The 20,365-nt window shown below is 36.3% G+C and overlaps 2 protein-coding genes across 5 annotated transcripts in view; one reads left to right on the forward strand and one right to left on the reverse strand.

The window, feature by feature from the left end:
• GIGYF2 (GRB10 interacting GYF protein 2) overlaps window positions 1-20,365 on the reverse strand; it is a 124,220-nt gene that overhangs the window by 64,962 nt on the left and 38,893 nt on the right. For all 3 annotated transcript variants that reach the window (XM_024740517.1, XM_024740515.1, XM_024740516.1), the window contains 3 exons: window positions 17,183-17,294; window positions 12,868-12,979; window positions 11,966-12,006 (listed from right to left, as the gene is read on the reverse strand). In XM_024740517.1, coding sequence (XP_024596285.1) covers window positions 11,966-12,006; window positions 12,868-12,979; window positions 17,183-17,294 — 265 coding nt within the window. The remainder of the gene's footprint in view (window positions 1-11,965; window positions 12,007-12,867; window positions 12,980-17,182; window positions 17,295-20,365) is intronic.
• KCNJ13 (potassium inwardly rectifying channel subfamily J member 13) lies at window positions 131-8,651 on the forward strand. Of its 2 annotated transcripts, XM_024740518.1 has the most exons (3): window positions 131-233; window positions 5,167-5,642; window positions 7,762-8,651. In XM_024740518.1, the coding sequence occupies exons 2-3, from the start codon at window positions 5,183-5,185 to the stop codon at window positions 8,382-8,384; spliced, it is 1,083 nt and encodes a 360-aa protein (XP_024596286.1). In that variant the 5' UTR covers window positions 131-233; window positions 5,167-5,182; the 3' UTR covers window positions 8,385-8,651. The 2 variants fall into 2 exon arrangements, with proteins under 2 accessions (XP_024596286.1, XP_024596287.1); XM_024740519.1 differs by lacking the exon at window positions 131-233 and having other exon boundaries at window positions 5,183-5,406; window positions 7,762-7,822.

Raw genomic sequence — 20,365 nt, forward strand, 5'->3', positions numbered from 1 at the left:
TCCACAGGATCAGAACTAACTGGCCCCCCGCAGACTAAGTGACCAATCACATCAGCTTCAGCTGAAACCAGCCCCCACGACATTATAAACAGAGCAATGTGAACCGTAAACCCAGTCCAAGAAGAGAACCTACAAGCTGGACTTGTAGATTAACATTACCTCACCAAAAAGACAGTCTCTGAAAGCTTCCTCCAGACCTACCCGTGTATAAAGCTGGCCCAGCAAAAGAACTGGTGAGTACATGAGAAAATATTCAAACTTATTTCTTTCCTTAAGGGGAACAGAGAAAAAAACTGACTGACAAATAGGGATGGAGCTCGATATTGCCAATAGAGTTTTAAAACAAAGACATTACACACAGGATCATACATTAAGGTTCTTTATTCTTTTTCCTTAAATTTTGGAAATAGAATAATAGTCCTCTTGAAAGCATTATTGGAAATTTTCTTCTTAATTGTTTTACTAAATGTATACTAATTCTCCATTAAAACATAGAAATGGGAAGAGAAAGACCCTGGAAAAAATTCAGTGGCTTTTTAAAAAATGTATCTTTTTCTTTTGGAAGGGATTAAAGAAACCCAAAATGAGCAAACAAAAACAAATGACCCCCCCCCAAAAAAATCATTTTGTTTTTACTTTTTTAAGCCATAGGAAAAATGATGAGTGTCCTAATTTCTTTTTAAGCATGAAATTATTGCTGAAATTAGGTGCTTCTACAAATAAGAAATTCAAATATAAAAGAATCTCTGAGCTTATATAATAGAATTAGAACTCACACTATTTGCCCTAATTATGGAGGGCAGGAGAGATGATTATGACTCTCTCCACAGTCTTAAACTGTTTACACCAGAAGTGAACAAATACACAGTAATGCTGCAATCATTTAACATTTGTAGTTATTATGACTTACACCTTAACTGTTTAATATGAACTATACTACTACATTACAACATGACAATAGAAGACATAATTTTGAGTGCTACAACCTAATGAGTAAAATGAATCCATTATTTTGATGACCAATGAAGCACCCAAACTATCATTTTTATAAAGTACTATTTTTTCCATCAAATGGTTTATAAATGGGCAAATATTTTATAGCCCACACGGAGAGACACAAGCAAACCATCCCAATTCTACTTTCTACTGGGATCAATTTACAAGAATCATATAAATACAGACTAGGAAAAACACATTCAAAAAGCACTTATGTACCTGTAGAGATATGAAAATAACCTGGAAATATAATAGTATAAACATAATGTCTGTCCATCAGACACTTTTAAATTTGATGGAAAAAAAATCTACATACATTGGGCAACAATAATTTAATGTTTTAAATGCCATACAAGCATATATAAAATTATATAGAAAAAAAATCACACAGGAAACCTCTATCAGTGGAGGGAAATGGTAGTAAGTTTACAAACGTGTAGGATTTTAAAGGATCATGTTATTTAATTCCCTCTTTTCTTTCTTTCTCTTTTTAATATAAGGAAGCCTGGCCAAGGGGATTGGGTAGCTCGCCCAAACTGGCACAGCTATGTAACCAACAGAGCCAGAACCCAGTCAGCTAGATTTCCCACCCTGTCTTCGTTATGCTAAACCACACTGACTACATGAGTGCAAAGAATGGAGTTATTCAGGGTAATCTGTTAAGTGGGGACTGAAATCTTACCTCTCTCAAATATTCCACTTTCCAGCACCATCTAAACAAGATTTAGGAAAGTTTTATATATAAAAAGGATAATGCTTCACTGTTTTGATATTAGCCTTCTGACTGCCCTGTTCACAGGTTTTTTTTATGTATTTACTTAGTTGCAAGAGAAAAAAAAAACTGTAAAAGCCTAGAGCAAGAGTGCTACAAAAGCTATAGTAGGTAAGAAGTTACAATCCTGAAAAGGCCCAAATGAAAATAACTAATTTTGTTAGCTATAGTATGTATACAAAGGCTGTCTCCTCAGGTAATGAATTTTAGAACTAATGAAGCAAGCTGAAAATCAAGAAGAATCATGGACCTTTCCGCCCACAAATTACTATGATACAATTAGCAATCAGTGGTTCCATAAGTGGAACAGCACTAGTGTACAGCTTCATCATGGGCATTTTCACATAGGCAGGAAGCAAGAAACAATACAGGTCAAAGCCATGGACAATGCAAAACCACACAGTGGTTCACAAACTTACTGGAGGCAGCCAACTACCCTTTATTGCTATACCCTTCTTCTAGTGTCAAAATGTCTTTTCTTTTATAAAATTATGATGAAAGTATTATACTTTTAAAATTATTTTCTCACCTGGCAAAATACAAATTTGGCAATGCTTTATAAGAACCCTCCTCTCCACATTTTGTTTTAACTCTGCTGGTCTATAGGATCTAAGACTAGACTATGTACAATAATTCTGATTGTACTAATCTTCAAATCTTGCAAGATGTCTTCCTTAACTGAAAATATCCTTCTTGCCTACAAATCTAGGTCTTAGCCTAAGCATTTCTGAAGAACAAATATTCTGTAGGGGCTCTTGGACAAAACTAGTCAAATGTAACATGTTATTCACAAAAGCTAACTAGGGTCAAAATGTCTATTTTTGAGGCAATATAGCACTGACTCTGGACTACGGACTAAGCAGGAACTGACCACCACTTACTACCTTTGTGATCTTAGGAAACTCACTGCGGCTCAGTTTCATTATCTATAAAATGGGCATTAATAATGGTACTTATTACTAGGAAAGTTAAGAAACATTATTAATACCAGTAAGGCAACTAATAGCCCAAGAGGTTACTCTGTGCCAGGCACTGCTATTGGCTTCACATGAGTCAATACATGTGAAGTGCTTGGTATGATTCCTGGCACATAATAAATAATATATATTAGCCAATATTATTAATCATTACTGACATAAAAATCATGCATAAAATTAACAGTGATTTAAAATGGATATTTGAGACACTTCTGGGGACAGGAGAGTTCTAAGGTGCTAAAAATCAGTCTGTCAAAGACTATTCTGTGAATGCAGTACCAATCATCTTGGGAAAGACTTTTATCTCACCAAACTCTAAATAGATAGCTTCTTGTAGTTAAAAAAAAAAAAAAAAATTAACCAACTGTTAAGTTAGTCAGACTTGCGAAATAATCCATACGCCTTGTGAAAACTTCTTTTATCTGCCTGATCCTCAGTGATCTCATCTGAAAAATGGGATAAGAATGTCTTATCTTAAAAAAAAAAAAGAATGTCTATCTTGCTGAGATACCAAAGAATTAGAGACAATGCAGTAATGAAAGCACCTAGCACAATGCCTATGAATATTTTGTTATTATTATAATTTCCAAAAGGGCAGAGATCAGGTCTTCTAAAACATCAAAAAATCTAGCAAAATGAATCACTAAATAGCTGTGCCAAGAAAAAAAAAAACTAAATAAAATGATAATGACAACTTGTTAGGATAATAAATTATAAAACATTAATGCCCTAAGATTTTTTTTAAATTTATAACATGAAACAGAAATGACCATCTATTCTAAATAAAGTTAACAATCAACCCAGTGTTCCATCAGCAACTCATATGTGAAGAAAATATACGAGAATGTCTCTAATATCACCAATAAATGTTAAATCAGCCTTAGGACAAGAGGGAAAGCATATACCCAGCTGGCCAATGCCCAATTCCAACAACACAGGAAGCCAGTCTCCAAAGCCCCAAAGTCCCTAGACATAGGAGGGTCCATCCAGCAAACTCAAGCAAAGCATCATTGTCATTCAAAAGGTAGGAAGGTGATATGCAACACTTCCAAGGGCATCTACTTCTGAAGGAGGAAGCATCGAAAAGAGTCATGTATAAACATCTAGTACTGGATTGTGGCAAAGAAGAAAGGCAGATTCAAGGGAAGCAAAGTTGCATTTCCCATTCTGTTTCTGCTTGCCTCTGCGTAAGTCTTTGACACCTTTGTCATATTCAAGGATGGTCACATGGAAAGTGCACATTAGATTTCGACTCACCACACAGAGAAAAGAAGAAACACAGATGAAAACCGTTTACAGCTAAAAACTAACTTTACTAATGTTTCTAAAATTGACCTTTAATGTCTTAATGATTATTTTAGTTCATTAAACTCGAAGCTTTTTCTTCTGGTTCATTTACTTCTCTTTTTTCTTTTTTAAGGCATTGCCTTTTTTTTTTTTAATTATTTATTTACTTATTTGGCTACATCAGGTCTTAGTTGTGGCATGCAGGATCTTTAGTTGCGACACGTGGAATCTTTAGTTGCAGCAAGTGAACTCTTTCAGTTGTGGCATGTGGGGTCTGGCCCCCTGCATTGGCAGCCACTGGAATCTTAGCCACTGGACCACCAGGGAAGTACCTGGTTCATTTACTTTCAAAATTAATATTACCTTGGAATCTTTACCTGGAATTTCTTAATTTTGCCAAGAAAATAATTTTCTGTCTACCCCACAATCTAATCAGCATCTAGAATATTCAGAAGGGCGGCAATCCATGAGCCATAGAAGGAAAGACTCCATGAAAATGACCACAAAGTAACAAAAACAAATAAAACCTAATCATAGAACTTTCAACAGGCTAATTATAAAGCATACAATGCAACTATGGATCTCTAAAAGCTTACTCTTATCCTAGCAATAAGTGTGGCTTCAAAACATTTTCAGACAGGTCAACACTACACTTCTAAATGACTTCTATTTATTTAAACAGAGGAACACATATTTAATGTTCCTTTTCATTATGAATTATTCATAGTTATAAATTATTAATTAATTATGGAAAGTTGTTACACATAATGTTTAGTCAAATCAATACATACCTGAAGCCTCGACTTGTGCAAGAAAGATACAGGAGTATCAAAAAGAGACATGAATCGTAATCCCAACCCTTGGGGATTCGTTAATATGCCAAACAACATTTTAACAGTCATTAAAGGAACCAATAATAGATATCCTAAGGCAATCCATGATTAGCTATCAAATGAATGACTTAGTCAGTAAATGCTCCCTTATGTAAAGAGAAAAGAGAAAGAGCTATCAGACTGAGAAAGCCTGCCCAGCAGTCAGGGAAGCATTCCAAAAAAATTACAAAACAAAGTCTCAGAATTTATTAATATTACCTGAAAAACAGTTAAGGGTTTACTAATTTACTCTTGATTTCAGAGAATTACAGCCTGAGATGGATGGCAGTAATTGCAAAGTTATTGCTCCTCTCCTAACTCAGAGATACCGGAGGATGGTCACCAAGGATGGCCATAGCACACTTCAAATGGATGGCGCTCAAAGAGGTCTTGCATATCTTCGAGATGCTTGGGGAATCCTAATGGACATGCGCTGGCGCTGGATGATGTTGGTTTTTTCTGCTTCTTTTGTTATCCACTGGCTTGTCTTTGCAGTGCTCTGGTATGTTCTAGCTGAGATGAATGGTGATCTGGAACTAGATCATGATGCCCCACCTGAAAACCACACTATCTGTGTCAAGTACATCACCAGTTTCACAGCTGCATTCTCCTTCTCCCTGGAGACACAACTCACAATTGGTTACGGTACCATGTTCCCCAGTGGTGACTGTCCTAGTGCAATCGCCCTACTTGCCATACAAATGCTCCTAGGCCTCATGCTAGAGGCCTTCATCACAGGTAATTGTTTTTTGTATTTTGTTTGTTTTATTTTTGGCTGCAGTGGGTCTTCGTTGCTGCGTGCGGGCTTTCTCTCGTTGCAGCGAGTGGGGGCTACTCTTCATTGCAGTGCACGGGCTTCTCATTGAGGTGGCTTCTCTTGTCGCGGAGCACAGGGTCTAGGCACACGGGCGTCAGCAGTTGCAGCACGTAGGCCCTAGAGTGCACAGCCTTCAGCAGTTGCGGCACGCAGGCTTCAGTAATTGTGGCACGCAGGCTCTAGAGTGCAGACTCAGTAGTTGTGGCATACGGGCTTAGTTGTTCCGCGGCATGTGGGATCTTCCCGGTACAGGGATCAAACCCATGTCCCCTGCATTGGCAGGCTGATTCTTAACCACTGCGCCACCAGGGAAGTCCCCACAGGTAATTGTTTTTGTTCTTAAAAAAAAAAATGTATGAATGTTTTGGAATGGGTATAGTCAGTTATAAGCAACGGTATTACAGAATAATTTATTTGCATTATTGGCAGGTAATGCCTGAGACTGAAAGGAAGAGCCTAGGGTCAAACAATAGGAGAAATTTTAAGAAACCTCTCTCTATACTTAAACTTTACATATTGAAATTTCTTAAGAAAAAAGGGATCATTATGCTACCAGCCAAAAAGATATTAACAAAAAACTAAAAGGAGTTTTTCAGAGAAGCTAAATATTTTGTTAAATAAGTGAATAAATATGTTCAATGCATATTTTGACAGTCATTTTACCTAACAGAGGAATTTGATTTTTTTTTTTTTAACCTTTACTGGGCTAGAATTTTCTCCTCTGAGTTCATCTTTTCAACATTTACTCAATATTACAGAACACCACAGTCAGCACTGCAGATTAGAGAACAAGTATACATATCCTGAGCATGTACTGGAAATAGGCCACAATGATTATGAAATTTTGCGTATAAACCTGACAACGCATGACACTCTTTGCTCTAATAAAGTAGGGCTAGTGATATATACAATTAAAAAATAAAAAACAAAACAAAGAGAAAACCTTGTTTTAACACACTATGGGCGATATTAACAGTGGTCTGGAATAAAGTCCCAGTGTGCAACCAACTGGCTTTTACAACCTGTAGCAAATCACTTAATCTTTACAAGAAGAGTTCTTACACTGGGCCATTCGATAAAATTTAGAGGATATGTGAACTTAGACAGGAAAAACTTGCATCTTTTTTTTCTTTTACACTAACCTCCAACTGAAATTTGGTATTTCCTTTGATTATAAATGTAGGCAACAAAAAACAAAAGCATTGGCAATATCCGTAACTTTGTTACAAACAGAAATCCCAGATATTTTCATATCATACTATAGTACTTCAAAATTATAGTACTAAACCTCCACTGTATTTTTTAATTTAATGCATTAAAAAAGCACATATAGTACACATTGTAATTTTTTAAATGTTCAACTGGATTTCAGTGTATTTGGTTTCCTGTTTATATACTTTATTTTAATGCATTTAAAGCGTAATTCTAATAAGAGGTTCATAGACCTCACCAGCCTGCCAACATCTGTGGCACAGAAGTAGTTAAGAAACCATGATCTACCTGCTGGGGGGCACATGGAGGATGCACTTGAAGGGTACACTGAAAACCACCTTAGAGACAGAGCATTCTTAGAAGAAAAAAGGTTTGTATAAATTTCAAAGTTAAAAATTCTTCAATGTCATTTGTTCTACAGGTCCCCTCCCTACCCCAAATCATTCTACTATGAATCTAATCTCTATTTAAACTTGAAGTAATCTGGTTGCAAGTAAATTGCATTTATTTTCTGTTATTTTTAAAGCAGGGGCAGGAATACAGGAAATGACCACTCCTCCACTTCATAACAAACTAAAGTTTTACATTCTATGTAACAAAATGAATTGTGCTTACCCATTTTGAAAGCGCAGTTTTAAAATAAAGAACGTATGTACCGTTTTGCAAAATCCTTCAGGCTAATGAGAAATTAACAAGTTCAATTCCTGACTCATTTCAAAGGCATGGCACCAAGAAATGTATAAAAATTTGCTAGATCCTTCTCATTCAGAAAAGGTACTGACATTTAATCTGTTCATTCTAAAAAAAATTCAATGGTTTCTAATTTAGGTGCCTTTGTGGCGAAGATCGCCCGGCCAAAAAATCGAGCTTTCTCAATTCGCTTTACTGACTTAGCAGTAGTAGCTCACATAGATGGTAAACCTAATCTTATTTTCCAAGTGGCCAACACTCGACCTAGCCCTCTAACCAGTGTTCGGGTCTCAGCTGTACTCTATCAGGAAAGAGAAAACGGCGAACTCTACCAGACCAGTGTGGACTTCCACCTTGATGGCATCAGTTCTGAGGAATGTCCATTCTTTATCTTTCCACTAACCTACTATCACTCCATTATACCATCGAGTCCCCTGGCTACTCTGCTCCAGCATGAAAATCCTCCCCACTTTGAATTAGTTGTGTTCCTTTCAGCAATGCAGGAAGGCACTGGAGAAATATGCCAAAGAAGGACATCCTACCTACCCTCTGAGATCATGTTACATCACTGTTTTGCATCTCTGCTGACCCGAGGTTCCAAAGGTGAATATCAAATCAAGATGGAGAATTTTGATAAGACTATTCCTGAACTTCCAACACCTCTGGTCTCCAAGAGCCCAAACAGGACTGACCTGGACATCCACATCAATGGACAAAGCATTGACAATTTTCAGATCTCTGAAACAGGACTGACAGAGTAAGAAATATCCATAGCGCCCTATTTTTTAATGTATTAAATATACTCAGCCAGTTATGCACCTATTTTTCGTTCATCATATCTCATGTTTTCTTTTTTCCAATGCTGATTACATCTTTCTGATTACATCATGGTGATCAAGCCTCCGCCCACAAAAAAAAATGGCTAGCAATACACATTGTGGAAATATAACATTATACAAAGTTTGTATCTGTGGTTATCTGCTGAAATCAATGCATCTGAATGTAACAGATATTTACAATAACAGAAATGCTGTTGGTGAGTTTGTATGGATGTGGTATGATACTAGTAACGAAGGTAAAATGGACAGTGAAGTTTAACACAGCTGAACGCTAAGAAAATCAGCCATAAATTTCTCATTTTCATCTGCAAGTTGAAGCAGCAGCCTAGTTTCAAACCTAGCTCCCTGGGTAGAATGATGATTTCACAATATTTAGTGAACACTCTTTTAAAACTGTTATTTCTTCAAGGCAACAAAGATCAGTCCTTTGGTTCTTTATAAAACAAAACTAGGGTAAATATTACCCCCTTAATTTTTAACAGCTAAGAACAAAAACTCACAAGAAAACAGTGAAGAATAGATTTATACATAACTCTAAAAGCATTTGAGCATGACACCCAAACACATGCACATATTCATACATTTGTGGCAGAAAGTGATCAGAGCAAGTTAAGATAAGCTCTAGGCTGAAGGAAACTGCAGGGTGGTATTTGAGCAAGGAGACGCAAAATTATACCTACTTTAAAGCTACCATGCATACTAATCAAATAGTGATTTAAAAATTATAACCAACCATTCATCTGAATAACTTCCGACCTAAGTAAAAACATTCCCTTTCTACTTAGGGTCCATTCAATGGTATAAAAACCTCGTAGATGCAAATGTATTTACGGTTTTGTAGGTATAAAGGTTTAGATATAATTCAACTAGGGGAAAAAATCTCCAACAGAAAAAGCAAAAAATAATTAGGCAATGAAGTATTTTCAAACCCAAATTCCTGTTTCAAACTTAAGATAGTTTTTTCTATAAACACAAAATGAGTGTTTATTCACCAGCAGGAGGTTGGACGAGATGAACTCTATTATTTCTTTCCAAATCTAATACTCCATGAAAATTATGCTTTCTCTGCTTTTTTAATTTTGCATATACTAGGATGAACACTTTCCCTTACCTCCAGTTTAACTTAAGACTATCCTTTGTAAACTTGTCATTTCAATAAAAAAATCGAACTGTCCTCAAACAGGAACCAAAAAAGTCACCCTATCAGATTTCAAATAGATTTGTTGCTGTTATTCTTTTCTGAAATTTCCCTTATCCAGGTTTATGTGAAAAAAGTGAAAGATTAACCCTCCCTACTGGTGATGACCCACACAGGAATCATCTCTTAAAATAAATACTAGCTAGTAAAGGGAAGCAGTTGTGAAAAGCAGGGAACAGCAGCAAGTCACATTTTTCTACTCCTAGACCAAAAGGAAGAGAAAACAAAGAACTCTGGAGTGGTCTAAGACTAATTACAGCAAAGTGTATCAAGGACACAGAAACTTAATCACTGCGAACTTTTGCTGTTTGAAAACCTTAGGCATTCTTAAGTACTAGCTAGACCAACAGGTTTTCCTCCAACCCAAGATTGTTGTAACACATATAATCAGCAAGAATTCTTATTTCTATAATAAAGTTAACAAGATTCACCTAACCTGATGAAAATAAGTACTGGAGATTTACATGGTATATTTTTTCCTAAGAGCTCTACATCACTTACATAGATCAATTCCAACAGTTTAGAGAGGCTGCCTAAAGTGACAAAATTAGGAAGTGAGCAAGACCTGTCTAGGATCTGAGTCTCAATATAGATGCAGTATATTCTCCATTCAAGTCATAGAAGTCTCTTACTGTACTATTTATACATAAACTCTGCATCTGAAAATTAGATATAACTTTCCCTACACACACACCCCCAAAAAGAACTCCGTTGGTATACTAATGCTATTTAATAAACAGACAACTAAGAAATGCAATCAAATACTTTTGTCTAGGAGGCTGAAAGCTTCTGAAAGAACTGTTCATGATTCTTTTACTTCAAAGAATCACATCTTCTATGTTAAGGATTAAGTTTTCTGCAAAGGCCCCATTATCCTTTCAGGTGAATGGAGTACAGACTGAAAGAGGGGGAAATTTACTGGAAAGTGGGAAGAGCAGCTCTAACTCCTGACTTTACAGCTCGCTTACCTGGGCCACCTGAGAAATCAGTGACGATATCTCGGACACATGATCAGGGAGACCACGTTGGAACTAAGTTAAAAAATGCTTGTGGAAACCAATCCAGATAGCATGACAGTCCCAACAAACTGAAGACAAGGAGATGCTAAAAATCATAAGGCCTACTTTTATATATGTACAAGCCCATATTACCAACTGCCAGCAGCAGCCTAATAACCCAAAATTGCTATGTCTGCTTCAAAGCATTTCACACCAAAATGCACTGAGTTGAACCTTTCGGTATCACCTGGATTTTTTTTAATGATCCTTTAATTCCATCCTCACAGAACCATACTGTAAGATGATCACCAGAACTGATCTCCCCCTATGCAGCAATCAATTTCTATTGAATAGGAATTATAATTTGAATATTACAGGCCTTTTTCCACCTCCACATTCTCCCACGGGTATTCACAAGGGTCATGCACAATTCTAACCCAGATGCCTCTAATTCCACCCATTTCTCTACACATAAGAAGCAAATATATGATAAGAACCATCTCTAACTTTAAAAAGAACAAATCATTCTGGAACCTTCAGTACTCAAATTATCTTAATTTGATGTCATAGGACATCTCACAATTGATCAATATGTCAGTGTGTCCCAACAAACTAGTTAAGTACTGCTGTTCTTGGAGAGAGTAAGATACAGTATGAGCAATTTTTTTTAATCTACAGTATTTTCAACAAAAGTGGATTACTTATAAAAAGAGAAGCTCAGAATCATTAACACAGTTTATTTAATAACCTGAAGTGAGCATCTTATTTAAAAAAGCATTCAATAAAAGCCACTACAAAATATTTTTATAGATCTATGTGGACACTGCCCTGAAAAAAAGAAAGATTATACATCAAAAAGACCAGATGAATAAATGACATTCACAGTAAGAACATTCACAGTTTTAGCCTTTGCTCTCTAATACAAAAGTGATCATTCTAGTATTTTCTCTTTTTCTTCTCACCTGTGACATACTACCTGCACTGGAAAAGGAGTTAACAGCCTGCTTCCTAACTTGAAATTTCAATTCGTAAGACAGCCTTAATAAAAAATATATGTCTTGCAGAGAACACACAGACCTAAAGAGTTAAATCAAGTAAATCCTAATGGTTATATTTATCATCCCTGGTTCCATGCAATAAAGCCCTCAAATAACCATGGAACTCCAAATGCAAGCAATGCTACAACCCCATCTACTGGAGAGATGCAAGTAATTTTTAATAAATGTACCCTTATGTGTGAGCCTTGTTAAGAACCAGTATCATGGAAATCTAGATAAAAATACTTAGAAACAGTAAGAAAGGCTTACCTACATCTTTTCGCCCTGGTTTTTCAAAACGTCTATCACCCCTAGAAAAGGTAAAAATAAGTTTCAAACAAATCTTGAGAGTAATACATAGATTTCCCATCTATGACACCCACTTTCCTATCTTTCTTAATAGCATTTCTTTCTTTTTCAAATTATAAAACAAATACACTGTTATTGCCTAACCTTTGGAAAATACAGAAAAGCACAAAGATGAAAACAAAAATATCCACCATCTCACCTACCAAAATTTGCTAGCTTCTACAGACCCAGAAATGTTATTTTTTTAATTAGATACATGTTTTATTTTAGGTATCTGCTGTACAGAGCTTTATATACTGCTTTTAGAATGTGTTTTTACATATCACTAGATATTTTCAAAATTATCCTAACTTTAATGGTTATATACTATTCTACTGTGTGGATACACTATTATATAAGAAACCACACTGATATTAAGCTGTTTGGTTTATTTCGCATTATTTTATATTATAAATATTATCACAGTGGACATCTCTCTACATGTTATCTCTGTGCAACTGCCTTTGCTCATCTTGAAAGACTTCATATAAAGTCACAAACAATATAGAGAAGATGCTTTGATTAACAGCAACGAACAGTAAAATGAAGATGCTTCCCACTGAGCACTAATCAAACAGCAAATCTAATTAACTATTAAATATCCATGCTGGCACAAAAATATGAATGTATTTATCTAGAATGCTTCTTCCTTTAAATAAGGATCATTTAAACATTTCTAACATAATTGATATTCAATTAACAGCATTTTTTGAAAAGGGAAACCTTGTAACTCTACAAAGAGCCTTCTCCTCTGCAGAAAGCGGAAAAGAAATGTTTTTTACACCAAGAAACCTTTATACCAAGATGTGGATCCTTTTAGTTACCTTTCCTCCCAGCTCTGCGACCTATGCATTTCCCTGCCACCTCCTCGACCAAACACACCCTCTACTTCATCAAAGCTTCTTTGGTAGAAACCACATTCACCTCTGCCTCTGCCTGAAAATAAGAAAACAGAAAAAATAACAGTCAGATGTCAACATCTGGCACAAGTTCAACATCAAACATTAATCTCTGAAGTTCTGTCTATATACAAAGTAGGATGTCTACATTTAAATATTTAGCAACGCCCACTGAATCTTTACCAGTGAGACCAATGACAGCACTGATGTCTAGCTAGACCACAGGAGGATAAAAAAACAAGTTAGAAAACTGTGTAAGCGTCCCAGTTCCAGTCCTGAACAAGAAACAGTATCAACATTAAGCTCCTTAATAAAAAATTCAATTGTGAAATTCTAAGATCAGTAAACCAACACTACAAATCAAACCTTTTATTGTATTATTTTCAACAAAAATGGAAGATGTGGAGAGTTTGAGAAGAGAGCAGATAAAGTACAAAAGGCAAGCACAAATGTCAAATTAATTTCTTTAACTCCGGAGAAAGGATAATTTAATTGGGTCAACTCTAAACTAACAATTTTGTGAACTAACTCCTTAAAGGATATTCCACAGCGACCAAAGGCACTCTTTCCCGTTTGCTCAAATCTTGAAGAAAAATATCAGGCAGCACTAAATATTCGAACTGCAGAGCCAGTAAGAATGTGTGGATGTAGGAATTTAGAGGCTCCAGTGGCTCAAGTGTACACTGGCCTTTACTAAAAGCAATTTGATTAATCTATCAAAATTTGACTCAACAATTCTAACTAGAATTTATCCTAATAGAAATACTCGCACAAATACGCAAATACATATACACGAAGATGTTCACTGCAATTTTTAAAAAAACAGAACTTAATCAGTAAAGGATTGGCTAAATAAATTGATAAAACAATTCAGCAGAACACCAGGAAGCCACAGAAGATAAAGTACTGACATTAAAAGAAATCTACATTATTCTGCTGAATGACAGAAGTATGCCCCAAAACAATACATATAAAAAAGATTCCATGTATATAAATGATATGGCTGCATAGTTAGGGTCAGGAACGATATAAATCCAAATGTTGCATCTGGGGCCAGAAGGCAGTATGCACTTTCAGCTTTATACTTTCTGTATAGTGTGAGGATTTCCCAACTAACCTGTGTGTTGGATACACCATTTGCATCCAACACACAGGTTAGAAAATTGGAGGGCAGGGAGGTGCCTAGGGATGTATTTATACCTAGATGAAATCTTAGCCATTATCCCTAGCTCAACTTCTCCCGCGGTATAAAACCACCCAAAGAAAAATGATGATGAATCTTGAATAAAAGCATGAATGCATTCCAAAGCTAAATACAATTGAGTTAAATAATTGTTTCAAATATCCATGCAGTATTTCTACTTCTTAGTTATAATTCATCAAGAATTGACTCAATACAATTGTATTTCTATATGACATTATGGAATACAAAAATAATGCATAGAACTTTATGTACATAAATACCCTCTCAACTAGTCCAAGTATCAATTTCTTCATCTGTAAAATCGAAGTGGGGACTAGGGTTGAACTACAATAATCTTACCTTCCAGTTACCTTCCAGTTGTACCAACTTAACTTCAAGTCATTTTAAAGTCAATGTCCAGTTTCGTACCTCTATCCTCAGGAAATACATACATTTTATTTAAGATCCTAAAACAGTGTAATACAAACTGTTATATTACACTGGGGTGATCCCCTACAACGAGATTTTTAGGGTGAAAGAAAAAAAGTCCCCTGTCCTTTTAGAGAACAATTTTCTCAAGAAAACCATTAAGTACATAGCACCTTGGAAAAGTGTTTTATTCTGGAAACAGATGAATACGAAAAACAGCCTTCCAAACTTGCCAGAAAAATAAGCAAACCACAGACAAAATATTTTCTGCCAGTTACGACTAGCACTGGCACTGGTCCTCCTTATGAGCCTAAAGCTTTATAAGTGGGCACAAAAAAAGAATCAGATTCTACAGCTTTCTAGCTTGTAAAATGTAAGGAACAATCTTCAAAGTACAAGGTCCATAATCATCTATAAATGTAGTCCCCATATGAGGAGGAGCAAGTAAATACAACACTGTAAATCTTTCATAAAGTTAAATTTAAATGACTGTCCTCTTGTCTGAGTTTTCACCCTATTCTTTGGGAGGATTAAAATATACTTCCTTTAATAATGATGAAGACAGTAGCTGACAGTTGTGTAGATATGCTTTACTGTTGAACATCTTAACCAGATAAATAAAAAGATGACAAATTCATGCTGTTTTCCTGTTTGTTTATTTAAATTTTACTAGTTCTCATGATATTCCGAAGTCTGGAAGTCAGTCGATTTTCACATCAAAGTTTTCTCAAGTTGGAAAGGCCCAGGATAATCATCTGATGTTAGTGCTGCCCGTGCAAAAAAAAGCCACATTAATCACTATTTATTTAACCTGTAAGTTAAAATTAAGTAATAAGTGAAGAAAACAAAACCACAGATTAAAGGTCTTATGAAACCATTAAAAAGAATCACAGTTGGGACAGTGGTGTTAGAAGTATTTTTCACCAAGCCAGTTCATTCATTTGGCTAGTTTCACATCATTCACTCACATCAATGTTGATTAAGTCACTGCTTTTATCACAGTATCTTTTATACATGCCCTGTTTAAATTCTGAATGTAAGAGTTCTATCCTATGGGGATAACCCTACACACTTCAAAGAAACCAGAAGGCAGCAAGAAATTTATCAACCCTTCATTAGTTTCTTGATATGGAATATTTTTAAAGCCTATTTACAGAGACTGGTTGGTATTTGCAATACACAACATTGGTGGTCGCTTGAGGAATAAAAAACAGCTGCTTGTGGGCCATACTTCTTAATTAACATAAGATCTCTCAATGCCATGCCCTGAAAAGCATTAGCGACAAAGCTGCGTAAGTGCAACCTCTCCTCGCTGCCAGCCCACTGCAGAAAAACACAGGAAACACAGAAGGAGCAGGCCACAGCCATCCTCGGAACACCATCATCACACCACCGAGAAGCACTGATCTCAGATGAATTCTCGACCAACGGAACGTAATCGCATGCATATGGGAGTCTAAACGGCCTGTGGACCTTCTGAAACACAACACACACATGCTTAAATCTCCTTTTTTCCCAACAACCAATTCTTCCTAAAGCACCTCTTAAAATTACAAGGTATGTTTACGCTTCTGCTATGATTTAACCAACTTAGAAGTAAAAGCTCAAGTAAATATTTATATTACAAACATTAAGAATGCCCTTAAGGGGACTTCCCTGGTGGCGCAGTGGTTAAGAATCTGCTTGCCAATGTAGGGGACATGAGGTCGAGCCCTGGTCCGGGAAGATCCCACATGCCGCGGAGCAACTAAGCCTGTGCACCGTAACTACTGAGCCTGTGCTCTAGAGCCTGCGAGCCACAACTACTGAGCCCGAGTGCCACAACTACTAAAGCCCGCGCACCTAGAGCCCGCGCTCCATAAGAGAAACCACTGCAATGAGAAGCCCGCGCGCCACAACCAGAGAAAGCCTGTGCACAGCAACAAAGACCCAATGCAGCCAAAAACAAAATAAAATAAATTTATTTAAAAACAAACAAACAAACAAAGAATGCCCTTAAGTAGCAGAAGATCAACGAACCCCAAATAAGGGAGCAGATATCAAAGAACAAGTATATCAAAATAAGAATTATTCTTCCAAGAAAAGACACAAATCTACACAATATGAAACTACAGATTAAATAAAGGATTACTGCATAATTTTTTTGTTGTTGTTCTACACCCTAAAATAGGTCTAGTATTGATCAGACAGCTTTTACACATGCCTCTCTCTGGCTAGGGACACTCCTGGCACACAGCCTTATATGGCACAGACCCTGTGTCACAGAGGCCTGGCAGGGACTTGGGTGCCATTCCAGCAGCCAAGGCACTTCAGGGAGCTCTGGCTCTCAAAGTGTAAGGTCCCCTGGGGATGAGGATAATGGATATTTGCCAAAGATAACTAGGACCATCTAGAATCATTCACACTCAAATCTCTTAAGCTAGAATTACCCTCCTCTACTCCAAATCAGAGGTTGTGGAATAGGTACGCTGAGAAACAGTTCAGAAAACAAATGTTCAGGACATTTATTAGGCAATTAATGTCAAAGAGCAGTCTTTTAAAAACCAAATATCAAAATATTTTTAAAGCGATCTCCCTATCCTCTCTCTCCACCGTCTCCACCATTACTTGCTTCACATGAAAGCTCACCTCGCCCTCTTGAAGAACTCCGACCTCTAGGAGCCCCCACCACTGTGCCTCCTCCTCCTCGTCCTGTCAGTCGCAGGACAGCAGCACTGTTTACAGACATGGAAAAGTTTCTCTGCCAAAAAAGAGAGAAAGAAAAAAATGAATAAAACAAATAAAACTGCATGTTGTTCCTGGCCATCTCCCACTGCATCTATAAAATGGCACTTAATGACTACTAGAAATGGGAAACAATCACTACACGACCCACTAAGATGCTCCAAAACCTGATTTTAGCTGAAAATTTCAAATTAACATTTCAGATCAACAAACATTAACAACCAATGCCTTACACTATGTTAGGTTCTGTGAGGAAATATTCAGCAGACAAACTCTAAATGCTGTATGTATCCGGAAGCAGACAGGATATTTACGCATCATAATACATACAGAATACTCCGTAAAAGAGATCTGGTTTGAAAGGGTCCCTTAACTACAGAAAGGTGGAAATGACAGGGAGTCGCAAAAGGTCTGAATCAACAGTATGATAAAGAAAAAAATGATCATTTTGCCTCATTCTGCTCACCACTGTGAATTAGCAACTCCACCTAGTATTTAATAGATATTATGACAGGTATCAGGGGTGAATGGGGAAGGGCAAAGTAAGAACCTACATAAGATCAACCATCTAAACGGGTAGGGGGAGAGAATGCTTGAAAAAAATAAACAAAATCCCAATCGCTTGGTCTTTAGCCTGCACTTGCACCCACAGTCAATCTGGAAAAGGGTCAAATACAACAACAGCAGCGGGTGGGCAGCCTTCAAACATGAAGCGGGACACAGGAAGACAGGAGGTCTGGGATTCAAAAATATGTTTAGTTGATACTTCTGGATAAATGGAATATACAGAGCTTAGGAAAAGGTAAAGCAAGAAGCAATTATAAAAATATTGAAAAATGATCTATAAGATATCAAAATCCTGGGCATTTGAAGGAGAATTTCGTACGAGAGTTCTAAACTCAGAAAATGTTGGAATATATCCTTACCTGAATACTTTCTATAAACTTAGAACCTAATAGACATCTGTGCAAAAATGCAGGTGTGGTAACAGTGTAGCAAATCCAACTTCAGCATGGCTGTAGCCAAGGGCCCTCCTGGCAAAGGGGCAAGAAGTGAGGCTTAAGAGCACACCAATCTGGTAGCAGCTACCTAAATCACAGGGAAACAGAATCCTGCAATTCAACTAATATTTTAAGTCCAAATTGTTTTCCACTGTGAAGTCCTGATTTGCTGTTCTGATTCAAGATCAATTGAAATGTGATGTCTACACCTCTTTTGAAGAAATCAACATGTAATTGGTTTTTAAAACTTCTACTTTCATTTCTGAACTTCTTGTTTTAATATATGGCTCATTTTCTCCTCATTACCTGTCATTACTTGTCTTTTTCAGAACTGCATTCAATACAATTTGTTCAGATAAATTTTAGAAACTTATCAATGGAAGTTTTTTCCTTTGACTTTTATAGGTATATAATCATATCATCAAGTAACTTCAACACTAAAGACTTAAAATGTAATTGATAACTAAAAACTAGAGGCAGATATCAAACTTGATTAGTACTTATTTCAAACTATTTTTTAATAAAACTTAAAAAAAAAAATGTTGAAACAAATGCATTAATTTACCTTTTAACACAGAGTAACCAGTGGAGTTACTGAATAATGCCTCTGGGATCACAATTAAGCAAGACTATGAAGTCCCAAAATCTAGATTAATATATTCTAAAATTAAAAAAACAGAGGTCAGAGCTAACTGTATTATGTATACCAGGATCTGACACTGTCGAACACCTCATTACCAAAGTATTACATGTATGAAACTCAAATGCGCCCATCTACGGCATTCAGGGAAACTCTCATATGCTTTCATACATCCTCACACATCGCAGCTGAAAGTGCAAACTGGTATAATCTCTGGAAGGCAATTTCTCAAAGTATATTTAAATGTCCATACCCTTTGACACAACAATTCCTCTTCTTACACATGTGAAAAATAACATAAGCAGAAAGATTTTAACTGCAGTGCTATTTGTAAAAGCAAAAATGGCAACCAGCTAAGTATCAACCAAAAGGAGCTAATTTAAAAATCATGGCCATCTATACAGGGAATTCTGTGCAGTTGTTTAAAAAAATGAGGCTGGAACTTCCCTGGCGGTCCAGTGGTTAAGACTCCAAGCTTCCACTACAGGGGTTCAATCCCTGGTTGGGGAATTAAGATCCCACATGCCAAGCGGCGCAGCCAAAACATAAAAATTAAATAAGTAAATAAATAAATAAATAAATAAAATGGGTAACCATGTTAAAAAAAAATGTGGCAACTCTATTTATTAGGGTGGACCATATAAAATGGCTAATATTCAACCATTTCTGATCCAGAAAGCTACAATTTCATACAGTCAGCCTAATATATCAATACAAAGATATAAAGCATAGCTGGAGTTAAGAGCATGGAGAGGCTAGACTGCCTGAGAGTGAATTTTGGCTCCTTTACTCAACTTCTCTGTGCCTCATTTTCCTCATCTATATAATGTGAATAGGAATCTACTTCGTGGGTTGTTGCAAGCACTTAACACATTAAGCAACAAGTGTTTACAACAGTGTCTGATACATATTAAAAGCTAAATAAGTATCTGTTATTATTTCCTAAATAGATGCTCCGGTGGAAACAGTAAAGTGTAGAACTGTATGCATAGTATGCTACCATTTACGTGTATGTGTGTTTAAAGGAACAGCTGCATAGACAGTTGCAGATGTATTAAATACCCTAGGAAGGGAACACAAGAAAATGGAAACAGTGGTTATTCCTGAGGACGAATAATAGGTAGCGAGAGTCTGGTTTACTCACAAACTTGCTTTTCGCTCTATGCACTTTGTGAATTTTGTATACACATGTATTATCTATTCAACGATGCATAAGTGATTTTCTTTGATGTCAAATAAATAAAACACACCAATCTGGTAGCAGCTACCTAAATTACAAGTGTAATGTGTAGAGTCATGCTTTTCAAACTGTGATAGACATACAGGGAAACGTCAAAACAAAGAGCAACTGGGAGATCTTATTTAAGTGTTAATTTTGTTCTAAGAAAACCTTTTACCTAGTTATATTTTATACATGCATGCACGCATGTATATATATACGTGTGT

Source organism: Neophocaena asiaeorientalis, unplaced genomic scaffold, assembly GCF_003031525.2.
Source record: "Neophocaena asiaeorientalis asiaeorientalis breed wild unplaced genomic scaffold, Neophocaena_asiaeorientalis_V1.1 scaffold388, whole genome shotgun sequence".
Classification (NCBI taxonomy): domain Eukaryota; kingdom Metazoa; phylum Chordata; class Mammalia; order Artiodactyla; family Phocoenidae; genus Neophocaena; species Neophocaena asiaeorientalis.

What these genes read in the sequence shown, in the direction of transcription:
- KCNJ13 (XM_024740518.1), top strand. Translation starts at nt 5,183, where the DNA reads ATGGATGGCAGTAATTGCAAAGTTATTGCTCCTCTCCTAACTCAGAGA. An exon ending in GCTAGAGGCCTTCATCACAG is followed by an intron (nt 5,643 to 7,761) that starts GTAATTGTTTTT and finishes TTTCTAATTTAG; the next exon opens with GTGCCTTTGTGGCGAAGATC.